The 13842-nt window shown below is 40.1% G+C and overlaps 1 protein-coding gene across 1 annotated transcript in view; it reads right to left on the bottom strand.

Annotated features, from left to right (window-relative positions):
- zgc:173742 (DNA topoisomerase I, mitochondrial) overlaps window positions 1-13842 on the bottom strand; it is a 30677-nt gene that overhangs the window by 10211 nt on the left and 6624 nt on the right. The window contains exons 5-14 of the mRNA XM_054619846.1: window positions 12193-12312; window positions 11880-11967; window positions 11626-11753; window positions 11367-11482; window positions 9942-10063; window positions 4746-4868; window positions 4391-4578; window positions 3735-3879; window positions 1136-1279; window positions 436-621 (exon numbers count right to left, since the gene is read on the bottom strand). Of these exons, the coding sequence (XP_054475821.1) occupies window positions 436-621; window positions 1136-1279; window positions 3735-3879; window positions 4391-4578; window positions 4746-4868; window positions 9942-10063; window positions 11367-11482; window positions 11626-11753; window positions 11880-11967; window positions 12193-12312 (1360 nt within the window). The remainder of the gene's footprint in view (window positions 1-435; window positions 622-1135; window positions 1280-3734; window positions 3880-4390; window positions 4579-4745; window positions 4869-9941; window positions 10064-11366; window positions 11483-11625; window positions 11754-11879; window positions 11968-12192; window positions 12313-13842) is intronic.

The following is a 13842-nucleotide window of genomic DNA, read 5'->3' on the forward strand; positions in this document are numbered from 1 at the left end:
CAATTAGCAAAGTAGCAAACATGTTACGATGAGAAGCAGACTGGAGCGGAGGGACAGATCAACAGTTCTAACAGGCAGACAATTTAAACCACCACAGCCACAGGAATCCAATCTGTGCCCAGGGGACATTTCTCAGTTCCCTCTCTGCTGCAGGCTCTGTGCATGTCGATATGCATGCACGTGACCTTCTCTGCAGGGACTTCTGCCAAGACCCAAAGGGCAAAATCTAGATTATCATAATGAAATATATTGGTTTTGTACTGCAATTAACAGCCCTTATGTTGTCAGAAGAAGAGCTCATCAAACAAACAGAGAGGAGTTGCCTTTTATTAACTCTTTGTATTTCCAGAAAAATATTTTCAGGTCCAAGCAAAGACGTGAAAGCAGAGTTGAACTTGAGTGTGGAAGTGCTTTTGGCGCTTACTGTTCCTTTACCTTTTTGATGACGGGGACCTTGTTGTAGTAACGAATGGAGTCTTTACCCAGGAAGTCAAATTCCACCACGCACTCATTGCCTTCCAGTTTCTCATGAAGGGTGATGTGCTCCACACGTAGCGAGCAGCAACCAACTGTGTCTGCAGTCTCTCCCTCCTCCTTCTCATTACCAGCTCTCAGCGCCAGCTTTTTTTGGGGTCAGAAAATACAGAGAAAAATGCATAAATCTACACACACACTACCAGCACTTTTACCATCATCCTTCCCATTTATAGAACAAACGTGCCGATCAGATGATCACAAGACACGAGATAGAAATCTGCAAAGTAAACACAACAAAGCAGAATTTGGCATGAGCCAAAAGCAATCACACACTCACTCCATCATTTCACTTAATGCACACCGAGATAATTAGCTTGGTGTGGCTGGTAGAAAAATGGCTACATATAATCCATTTGTTTCATTGTAAAAGATCTTCCTTCCAGCTATGTGAAAAGACAGAAAAGGCAATCAAGACACAAAGCATTGATTTCCAATATGTTCAGATGGCTCTTGGTATCAGACCGAAGTGCTAAGGAGAATCTATGAAACTGACAGCAGTTCATTTCTAGCACTGTTGTCTTAACATCTTAAAACATGGTACTGCTAATTGCTGCAGAAGGCAGCAAGTTTTTCCTTGATTAACAGCTCAGAACCAGACCTTGTCTATGAAGTAGAGGGCCACAGCTCTTTGTCGTGTCACCATCTGTTTGGATTTGAGATCCTGGTTGTACTGGTTACGGATGTCTTCCACGCATAACTTTAGTTTCCGGGCAATCTCGTATTTCTCCCAGTCCTTTTCTCCCTATGTAGGATGAAATGTATGGAAAGAAGGCAGAAGAAGAGTGGTGTAGACCAGCAGGAAGGGAAAAATGAGGAAGGGAGACAGCGAGAAGGAGGGATAACAATAGGGGAGACAGCAGAGAGAGGAAAGAGGAGAAAGGCAAACATGAAACAAAGAACTAAAGAAACAAAATGACAACATCAAGTAATTTTCTTTGAAAAGCCTCTGATCAAAACAGTAATCAAAATGGTAATCATGACATGAATGCAGGCTGCAATATCACACAACTGTATTAACAAAATTGTCTTTGCCTGTTTGGCACTGGCTATAGTGTATATTGGGAGATGGGACTAAGACACAATTAAACCCACCATCGGTGAATACACGCACATATTGTCATGGATACTAACAGTGGAATAACTTAACCTTTACAAATGAAAGATGGAAAGAGAAGGAAGAGGAAGAGTGAATAAATAGAGGTGGGCGAAAAGAGAGAAAGGGAAATAATGACAAGATGTCGCACATGTCTTTTTCAACACACATAACTCACATTTCCCATTTGCTCTGCAAACAAAACCATAATGGCTTTTTAATATTTTAGAAACAAAAAATATTAGGAATGAATTGCAAATCTACTGCACAAACAGTTTGGGTGTTGTTGACCAAGACAAGGATGTATGCTTGGTGCTTATAGTCATACAATACAGATATAATGTCAGAGTTATAGTTCTGGTCTGAGGTCAACAGTGTCAGGACCGATAAAGGAACAAGCTGCTTTCAAGAGGACACCCTCTGAATTTGTATGCAAATAAAACAAACATGCTTCAAACAAAGGCACAGGCTTAATTTGAAACCAAAAGGGTTTAAACCAGCCTTTCTATATCTGTTAAAAGTGTAAAGATTATTTGTAAGTTGACTGACAAACCGTTGCCCAACAATTTGTAAAAATAGATACAATACGTTTTTCGTTAAGGAACAACATGCAGGATAAGAGTACATTGATGTGCAAAGGTTCACACCTACAGGAAAGATGTTTGGTCATTTTTTTGTAATGATTGTTGGTGCCTACGCTTCACGGCAGCTAGATTCGCGCGATATGACTATGAGGATCACACAAGAAATCCATCATGTCAGGCTTAAAGTGATTTGTTTTCGAACTACAGTGTTTCAGACCAATCAGCATCCTGTGAGGAGCTACTGGCGGGGTTAGTGTGTGTGTGTGTGTTTCTTGCAATGACACAGAGACTGTGTCAACTGTTCGTTCAAAACAACAATGGCAGCGGTTAGCGTTGACGCTGTAATAGCATCAGTTATATCACAACTGGCAAGTAGTTCTTAATTGAAAGAAGAGCAAAATATGTTTTTGCTCGTCACTTGACTGACTTCAGCAAGAGTTTGATTGACAGATGGTGCATTCAATCACCTGAAAAGTATTATTTTACAGTTCCTGCAACAGTTTCCAATGACGGCATCTAAGATGGTTCCGTCTAACAAACCGTCTGGCGCCTTGATTGCATATTTTGACTGATTAAATATTTGTGCTACTTGTATATATTTTAACTGAATATATCTTGTTACTCTCAGTTGGATTGCAAGCTGTTTTAGAGACATTCATTTCAATGTGTGCTAGAGGCAGCAAGAGGCACGCAGCCAATATTATTTGCCAATTTGCAGACACCAATCTGACCTCAAAGAACTAGCACCAACAATGGCAAGCTGATCGTATGCTTGAATCGCTTAGTTCAAAATAAAAAAACTGAGTGAGCAGACCCATATTTTTATTTCACATTTTCTTCTTTCTCAGCAAAACATGGCGCCTACATTACCCACATTTCTTTCTTGTTGTTGGTGTTGTTAGCCCATGGTGATTTGCCAGTGGGATGTGACAAGAAAAAACAAGGCCAATAAGGCTTAGTAGCTTGGTAAAAAAACAACATACATTTTACATGGTATATCCTAAATACAACCCATGTTGACCATTTTTCAAGGCTGACTATAAGGTTTTAAATGATGAATGTTTTTTTGGTTTCCCACCTTTCAGTCAGTGACTGGTCTCCATTCATGTTCGGTGGTAAAATTAAATCAACTTAAATTACCTGTAAAAGCTGCCTTGAGATACATGACAGCTGTCACTTTTGTCAATATTACATTTCTGTTGAGTGGCGAGCAGCTGAGAACAGAGGCTGCTATGGCAACATTTGACTGGTGGTGCATTAAGGTGCTTGCAGGACAATTGGGTTAGTGTATATATTAACTGAAAATCCAATCTAAAAACCTAAAGTGTTGAAAAAGCATTTGAGTTAAATAAAGTCACACAAGCAAAGACAGTCGGCACCTGCCTGTCCTTCAACTATAACCAAAAAACAACTGTTTAAATTAAAGTGCATTTAGTCCTGAGCTGGATATAGCGTATGTGCCTCTTATACATAAGTAGGACCATTTCTTGCCTGTTTGCAGCAAACTACTACTTTTCTACCTTGAGCTTTGAGTTGGCATTCAGCATGATGTATTTAATGGAGCTCTGGATGTTCTCAGTCCAGCTGGCCAGCCATGTCACAGTGTTGTCATGTCGAACCTCCTTCCAACGGTGACCAGCAGGCGGCACGGGGACGCAGGCTTGTCTGTCAATTAAAGAGAGAACGCAAGACAGAATGTGTGTGTGAGTAGTCACAGCATTGGTGTAGAAGCCAGTGTCCTATAGGGGCTCACGCCTTCTAACCATAAAAGTATGACACCAGTACCAGAAATAGATTCAACGGCTATGTAATATTCATTTTTAAATGTTCCTTTTAACATTAAGACACATATTAACATGTTAAAAATTAACAGTCAAAATCCAAACAGCATTATCTATAGCATTGTACTATCATTGCCTGTGCAGCTGTCAATATGGATACCTATTGCTTCATACTAAGATACATAGTAATGGATTTTTTCGAAAACATTGAAAAGTTTTTTCTCATGATTTACAGCTTTTAAAACACTTTTTGCATTGAAGTCTTCCAGCTAGAAGGTCACATCAAAAGGTGTTACCACTGGGTTTTTAGCAGACTTTACACCAATCTTTACTTATGCATCACCATGCATTAACACGTCTCTGTGTACAGTTTGACCCCTTTGCCTCACTCTCACTTGCCGCAGTTGATGATGACATCCTCTGGTTGGATCCTCTTTTTCAGCATGCCCTGTTTTGGATGCTCTCCTCTACCCCGGAACAGCCCTGGAGGCTCAATCTTAAAGTTGCCGATGCGCTCTTTGTGGTGGTCAAGCAGACAGTAGCCGTATTCATCCACTATCTTCTGGTTGGCCTCTTTCATAACCTACAACAGAAATCAAACAAAAACAAATGATAATTTGAACTTCATTATTTTTTCCAACCAAAATGATCCATGTTGACCTTCTTTAGACACAAACAGGAAGAACCGAATGATACGGAATATCTGGCACAGACTGAGGAAAAAAAACAAAAAAAACACCTGAACCTTACCAGTTTCTCCTCTTTGGTCATGACTTTCCTGGCCTCCACCTTGGCTTTATGCATGGCATGGATCTCTCCAAAGTTACATTTGTCAAGATTTTTAATCAGTGACCTCTCCTCATGGGTCATCTCCTAAACAGATACAAACACACAAATCCGACACTCAAGTGTGATCCCTTGTTGAGTCTGGAATTTCTGTAAGTTATATCTGCATTAAAACAGGGATCGCCTTTAGTGATAAAAAGATAGTATATTTGAAAGTAATTAACATCAATTTTGACCATCAATGTATTTCTTCAGTCAATAGTTTTTTGTGATGGGCATTTCCACCATTTCCTGGACTAAATAATCGATTATCCATCCATCCATTTTCCGCCAGTTATTGGGAGCATGGTCAGAATCAATCAGATATATGAAAAATGATCAAATTAATCTATAATGAAAAAAAAACATTTGTTGCAACCCAAGTATCTTGGAATGCCAAAATTACTCTCTTTGCCATGTTGAATAAATTGCATCATAAATTGCATTAATGACGATACAATGACACTTGGATCCAAAGTTCAATGGAAATTCTGATGAAACTAACTGAATTGGTAAATAAAAACTTCAAGACACTGCTTCTGTGCAGAGTCAAAATGTTGAACTGAAGGAAAATAGACAAAGGATCTGCCCACAATGATGCTTTATTCAATTTACTAGGAGCTATTTATAAAGAACACAACCTTTGACTGTCAAATAGCGCATTATACAATAACGCAACATAAAAAAAACCAAATGAGACGAGCATGATCAAAGCAGATAAGTGATGAGTGACTTTATGGAGGCTGAGCGTACAAAAGAAAAAGTGGTAGTGTTTTGTAAGGCCAGAATGTAGAAGGCATGACACAGCAGCACAATGAAGGCAGCAGAAGGGCAGCTGAGTTTCAACTATAATTGTCAACTTTCTAAAGTTATTGCACAAGCGGTCACACCATCAAAGAGGTCACGAAAAGGGCAGCAAACCGGAGCAATTCTGTGGCTCTTGGAAGTTTCGGGTGCCAAAATGTCAATACAACACGAGTGGCTTTTACAATGAATTCATGCACAAACACACGACCCTCTACAGAAAACACTCTTGACAGAATAGACATGCAGTCAGACTCCGTGTCTAAGGATGACTGACACCCAACAGTGGGCGGGCACTGAGGGCAGTGGAGCGAGGAAGAGTTTTTCCGGCTATAATAACAGTTTAATTGGATTTGTTCATATGCAGGGGAGCTACTTGTATGGATTAGCATATCAATGCCTTCACACAAATCGTATTTTCAAGCGCATTGAGCACTAAGCAGCGCAAAATTAATTCTGCATGATATGACTTGGGGCTTGGCACGGTGTTTCCTCTATACATAGGACATCCTGACAGACATCAGGGTGCAGATACCAGCCACAGTCACCCAACAGCACTTTAGGAGCACATTTTCTACAATTTACAACACAAAGCTGGAATACAGAAAACAAATACTGTTCTAGGATGTTATCAATAGTTCAAGTTTTGACTAAGACAAAGCACTCATGTACGTAAGAACATTATAGTTGACAGTTCTTGGACATCATCCTCATAGCAGCATCAATAGAAATGCAGCTGGACAAATGACAAAACGGTTGACATTCAGAAATCTGACAAAACAAGTAAAGCAAGGGAATCTCTTTTATATGAAATTTTAAAGGGCTTGTTTTCATTAAAATGTCAAATTCATTTAATTAAATTTGAAGTACTATGGATAAACTTCTGAGCTATAGGTGTCAGCTTAGAGGGTTAGTACGGGGTCAGGTTTCGACTGTATAAGATTATTGTTCAACAGGATATTTGTGTCCTCGATAACAGAAAATATTGAATTTACTCCTGATAAGATGCTAGCAATATGATTTTTTGTTATTATGGTTATATAAATATAATTTATGGTGCTGTCAGATTGCTGCTTGACCGCTCCATTAAGCTACAGATGCGTGCAAGAGAGTAAAAAGTTCATGACCCCATTGAAATGTTGTTTTTGAAATGCTTAACACCAACACGTAGCAGAATATTTTGGAAATTATTACATCTAACTTTTTAAATAAATATTGACTTTCGGAGAAGAGACTAAGATAATTACCGAGACGAAGACATAGCACCACGTCGCTCCCTGAGAGAGTGTGTGTTTAAGAGAGAGGGGGGAAGAGGAGTTGGAAGGCTGTGGACTATTGCACGAAATTTTTCTGTAACTTATACATAACAATTAAAATTTCACCATTATTAATGAAGCTTCAAACTATTGGGTACAGCCAAAAAAACAGCCAGAAAAATGTCCGTTCTCATTAACAAATATAATGCAAATGCACCCATTTGACGGTTCTTTGGTTTTAAACCAAACGAAAAAGGAGAGCCTCTGAATGAAGTGATGTATAAACTGTGCAATTAAAAAAAAATCGGGACTAAAGATGGAAACACCACAAATATCCGCTCCCAACTTAAAACTCACCATCTAACAGAATACTCAAGTCAGCCACCAACTCCATCAACGAAGAGCAGCTGGACCAAAAACTCCTATCACCAGGAGCAATCAACCCTCAATCATCTGGGCTTCTGCAAAGGCAACCAACTATAAACATGAGAGTCAACAGGGCGAGACTGTATGAAGGCAGCTACAACCATTTAACTGTAGAGGTCAGAAAAATTGTTTCTGAGATGCACCGCAATGCGGACGTGAGCGACTCCATGCAGCGACGTAACTTAATCAGGAGTTCAGTTTTATTTCAATTCAGTGCAAGTCTTTACTGCTTTACTTCGTGGCCGGCTGTGGCTCAGTGGAGAGCAGGGTCGTCCTCCAATCAGAGGATCGGCGGTTCGATCCCTGGCTCCGGCAGTCCATGCCGGTGTGTCCTTGGGCAAGACACTTAACCCCAAATTGCTCCCGCAGGCTGTTCCTGTGGTGTGTGTATGTATGTGTATGAATGTTAGTTAGGGTTCTGATGTGCAGGTGGCACCTTGCATGGTGGCTCCTGTCATCAGTGTATGAATGGGTGTGAATGGGTGATTGATTGGTAATGTCAAAGCGCTTTGAGTGGTCGGAAGACTAGAAAAGCGCTATACAAGCACAATCAATTATTATTATTATTATTATCATTACTTTGCTGTCATTAACTGTCTTTCACACTCGTTTCTCTCCTCTCCCCTAATCTCCGTTTCACCCAGGGCCGAGTTCAAACCCCTCTACCGGCAACATGCCGAGGTGTCCTTGAGCAAGACACCTAACCCCAAGTTGCTCCCCGGGCGCTTCATTGCAGCCCACTGCTCCTCCGGGATGGGTTAAATGCAGAGAAATAATTTCCCCATTGTGGGACTAATAAAGGCTTAATTATTATTATTAATTATTATAAACACTCCTTGTGCCCAGAGTAGAGAGACGGCACCAATATACCAATATTAGCTCCTCTGATTCAACAATGTTGGTCTGAAAAAAGAAAAGCATGAAGGCTGAAATTCAACCGTGGTGTTGTTAACCCTGTCGGGAGAACCACGTAACAGTAGAATTGCTCTAAATAATGAAAAGTAACTCACTGCTATACACATTCAGGGCCTTTAGTGTCCTGTCCTAGAACTGCTATGTAATAACCTTATTTGTGTATATTACAGCACACTTGTAATGCACTGCAGAAGGATTTATCTTTTGTTTTATATGTAATGAGGCACTGGTATTAAGACCTTTTTTACATTACAGACTATGTAGATTACTGACTGTCAAGGGTTTTTTTTTTTTTTGGATGATCATTTAAAAAAAAAGCACTTACTGCCTATATATTGTATACCACTTATGGGTATTGGAACATATGCATCTCCATATAGTCCATGTCTTGATGATCATTTTGGATCTCCAGATCATTTCCTCATCATCTCTGGGTTCTGTTATTCACTCGCATGACTTCTCTTACCATTGTTATGCCGATGACACCCAGCTGGTCTTGTCATTTCCTCCCGGTGACACCCAAGTGGAGGCACGCATTGCTGCGTGCTTGGCTGACATCTCAAAGTGGATGGCGACACACCACCTGAAGCTCAACCTGGACAAAACCAAGCTACTGTTCCTCCCGGGGAAGGGTTGCCGGCACCGAGACCTGTCCATCACCATTGATGATGCCGTGGTGACGCCAACTCGGACTGTGAGGAATCTGGGTGTGACCCTGGACGACCAACTGTCGTTCTCAGCAAACATTGCATCGGTCACACGCTCCTGCAGATTCCTCCTCTACAACATCAGGAGGATTCGCCCCTTCCTCACTGAGGAGACGGTGCAGGTGCTCATCCAGGCTCTGGTCATCTCCCGCCTGGACTACTGCAACTCACTACTTGCCGGAGCCCCGGCGTCGGCCATCAGACCTCTGGAGCTTGTCCAGAAAGCTGCAGCTCGTCTGGTGTTCAATCGCCCCAAGTTCTCCCACACAACTTCCCTTCTCCGTTCTCTACACTGGCTCCCTGTAAGAGCTCGCATCCAGTTTAAGACTCTGGTGTTAGCCTACAGGGCAGTGAAAGGAACAGCTCCTTCCTATCTCCAGGCCATGGTCAAGCCCTACACCCCCGCCCGACCACTTCGCTCTGCTGCCTCGGGGCGATTGGTTGCCCCGTCGCTCAGAGGTCCCTGTGGCCAATCGACCCAGTCACAGCTTTTTTCTGTCCTGGCCCCACAGTGGTGGAATGAACCCCGCACTGACGTCAGGACAGCAGAGTCGCTGCCCATCTTTCGGCGCAGGCTGAAAACTCACCTCTTCATGAAGTACTACCCTGAGCCTTCCTCGTAGCACTTATTGCATTCGTATTAGTTTGTTGCACTTATTGTATTCGTATCAGTTCGTTGCACTTATTGTATTCGTATTCGTTTATTGCACTTATCTTATTCGTATTAGTTTGTTGCAATTATTGTTTTCATAGTAATTTGCTTCTGCACTATACTTTTGCTCTGGTTTATGCTTTTAGATGCTTGTTTAAGAAAGGAGATGCACTTATGACTTCTGGTGACTAGTAGTTCTCTTGAATACCTATGTTGAATACACTTCCTGTAAGTCGCTTTGGATAAAAGCGTCTGCTAAATGACTGTAATGTAATGTAAATGTATCCTTTTTAACTCACAGCAATATTGTCATTAGGGGAATTTCAATTTTTCCAATCTAAGACTTTCTTTCTTGCTTTACCTTCCTCCAATCGTTAAAGTAGTTCTCTCGGAACACCTTCTTGGTGGTGTAATCATGGTCCAACATCTGGGCAAAGAACATTGCCACCTCTTCAGCTGCCAGGCTCAGCTTCACTTCCTTACCTGCACACAGACAAACACAAGCTCAAGGTCAACTCCACAACACAGGACAGGTTTCTTAAATTGCTTTATGGCCTCTCTGTCCTAATTTACATGTTACAAAAACAAAGACACTCAAACACACACACCTTTGGAAGCTCAGCTCTAAATCCTAAATGCTACAGTATAACAGCCACCTCAGCTCCTCTAGAGTCCTGTCAGACTAATGCATGTATTTATAGTGGTGACAAAGAGACAAGGACAAAGATCTACATTCAGCCCCACTACTAAGAGTGAGCTACAAACAAGTACACGCAAGCACAGGAATTAATAAATCAAACAGACTCCCTGTAGGACGCTGTTGTGGCTTGACTGCGTAACAAAGCAAAAACAATCACAGTCATCAATCAGCGTTTGACCCAACACACCTTTAGCGTCCTGAAGATCCAATTGTTTAGTGCATGTCTTGTGTTTGTGCGTCCCTGTACACCTTTATCCATACATCTGCCTCCTTCAAAGACCTCTTGTTTTACTCGCAACTTTGTCCACTGCTCCTCGAAAGGTTAGTCAAATTTGAGAATCTACATAATTCCAGTGTGATTTCAAAGCAGTTTCTTTTGATGTTGCAGTATAATTTGCCCATTGCCATTGCATCTCTACACATTGAGCATTGCGTTGCAGCCATCAGGTTTGAGCCCCAGTAAGCCCATTTATTAACACCATTGTGGCAGTTGGGACGACTACAACACACGCTGTAAGACTTTCCTTAAGCTTGCGGACATTATGTACTTACACTTTCTTTGCTTTTGTTGTCTAATGAGATTAGAACAAAGTCGAACTTTAAGGATTTCCTTTTGAGTTGAAACAAAAACAGCGTTTGTAAACTTAGCAAGTTTTTATTTTTGGTGTATTGAGCTGTTGTGTGATGTCTATTTTTTTGATTATTTGTAGTGACCATATTTTTATTTTTGTTATCACTACTTCTGCCTTCCCAATTTATTCCTTGTTTTAGATAACAGTTTTGTGTCATTTTGACAGATTTCATTTTGGATTTTTTTTTTATTTTTTTTTACACTTTTCAGCTTTTATGATGAATTTATAAAGCATAAATGAAGAAAATCAGAAAAGAAAAATAATCCCAGAAAACAATTATTTTTATTGTGTAGTGCTTGAAGTTGATTAATTTACTTTGAACGGTCTGAATAGCTTCTGAGAGGTACCAAGATTACTTAAAATTATAGTCATGAGTGAAAACATTTGTGTGAAACCCTTTCAACCCTTTTTGCATCACACTTTCTGACACATTCAACTTCCATGCTCAACTGACCATCATAGTAGAAGTGAACGTCATCTGGCAGAGGCTGGTAGTCAGGAGGGAAGTAGGGTCCATTGTGTTCCAGGAACTTCCATTTCACCCCATCTTCATACTTATCTTCCTCCCACCTGACAGAAAGCAAGAGGTTGTGAAAATGAGGATGCTCTCTGGTTTTCCCATGTAGTTTGTGTTTGACTGTGTGAGTGTGTGGTTGGGGTGGGTCCAGGTCAATGCTAGATAAAAAAAAAAAAAAAGAGCAGCATTTCCAAACCATCTCCAGCGACTCTGTTCCTCCTCCTCTTTCTTTTTGATCTTCAGCTGTCTTGCCTCCTCAATATCCTCTTTTGTCCTCTTTGGTTTTTTTGAGACTGAATGCTCTCCCTCCTCTTTCTTTACTGTCTGTGCCGAGAAAAACATTTGCAATGTGAATTTAAACACTCCCATTGTGAACCACATTTTCAGCAAACTTGTATAGTGGGAGTATTATTGATGTAGACAGATAACCTCGAGAAGACAGAGGATTACCTTTTCTGTTCTCTTCTTCGACTTATTTTTCTGAGCTTCTCCGTCATTTTCTTCGTTCTGCCCATGTCGCTTATTTTTCTTCTTTGAGCTGCAGGTACCCAGAAAACAGACAGAGAACCGTTATAGCGAACATATTTTGGAAAAGAAAGGTGGAAGCAATTAACTACCAAATTTAAATATTCATATGCAAATATTACCATGGATCTCAGATGCCAAAACAACTTTGTTAATCTAATATTAGAAAAAAAAAAAAAACTACATATAAAATATGCTTTCATTTCTGGCCAATCCGTGGCTAAAAGTGCTGACTCACGTAGGTGAAGTAGTGGAGTGTGAAGGGCCTTCCATAGACTCATCCTTGATTCTTTTCCTTTTCAATCCTTTTTTCTTGGCAGCAAAGTCATCGTCCTCTGGCTCCTGTTTCACGGACTCTCTGGACCATAAAAAAAAAGTCATTGTCAATATGAAGTTGAGTGAACTTCTCATCTTTACTTTGTTAATGGTTGCTCTGTTTCAATCAGAACTCTGCTTTGTAGTCTTTTGAAGGTACATTTATTTTCATATGTCGAAATACACAGCACATAGTAGGCTACAGCTTTGTAGTTAAGCTTAGAGTAAAGAAACAGTCGCCCCTCTTCAACCCCAGTTCACAAGCACTGTTTTTTACCATCACATTTTATAAACGCTCCTTATTTGACCCTATTTGGGATCCTCTTTTCTTTAATATTGTTGTACTTGAATAAAACACATTTCAAAGATCTTATTCTATTTTTTTTCTTGAGTTTGACTCGGAAAATCTGATTTCAGCTGTTCATTTTGAACTAGGCTAATGGCTCTTTTTCACTGCTGTCTGCCACACTGCTGGCTACAGAATGAGGACAAAATTACCCTGCCATACAAAATAGAGAGGGGGAAGAAAAAATCAAGCCCTCAATGACCACAAGAAATCACACATAATTATGGTAATTAAGCACATTATCAAAACAGTAATGATAATGACAAAATTACAGCAATTAGAAATAAAAAAATAATAATTATACAACTGCAAGCTTGGATTTCCCTGCAGAGTACGGAATAACTGGGTAGGAAAATGGTCAAATTAAGAAATCAACAAATTAGAGTCACCACCGCTAATAAATAACAGTGTTCTATTTCTTTGACATAACAGTTAGTTAAGGGGGAGATGTGGTTAATGTAAAGCCTGTAATTGTCAAACTGGCTTTCTGAATTCTAATTACAAGACACTATAGAAGCAACTACCTGGTACACTTAGTATGAGCCTAATGCGCTCTCTCTGCACTTCTACTGTATGACTCTTGATGTCTTCTGATTGAGAGTAATGAGCCTTCTCCCAGCTTCTCTGGTCTCTGACTCCATCTGTACACTGTACGTGTTTGGGTTCAGAACAAAGATGATATGGGACCTTTGTTCTACATTTTGGACGTCAACAGTTAAAAATTGAAGGGAAAATCTTACTTAAATTTCATTTTTGAAAAAGATTAAAAAAGACAAGTCAATACAGTATTAATGTTGAAGTACCTGTAGGAAAAGCTCAGGAGTAATTATTAAAATTGATGATGTATCAGTACATATTCAAGGTTAGCAGAAAACAACAAAAGTTGACCGTGTTGGACAACTTTTTTATGTCATCACTGACCATTAAAGACTATTTTTTTAATCAAACATATCGTCACTTACATTTTTTTTGTCCTTGTTTTTATCCAGCCAGTCAAGTTCAATTATAATACAAACTCCTAACCCTTCTGCCATGTACACAGTACTGTTCTTCCAGCAACTGTCCAGTGCAGAACCATCACAGCTCTCAAGTGCATGACGACATAATTAGGTATTTCAGTCCAAACCACTTACAACACAAAAAGTCCATGCATGCTTTGAGTGATTATTCCACCTTGCGTACATTCTCCTGTACTTACAGTAAGTACAGGAGAATACGAGCTAAATA

This window comes from Anoplopoma fimbria, chromosome 19 (assembly GCF_027596085.1).
Source record: "Anoplopoma fimbria isolate UVic2021 breed Golden Eagle Sablefish chromosome 19, Afim_UVic_2022, whole genome shotgun sequence".
NCBI classification, from domain to species: domain Eukaryota; kingdom Metazoa; phylum Chordata; class Actinopteri; order Perciformes; family Anoplopomatidae; genus Anoplopoma; species Anoplopoma fimbria.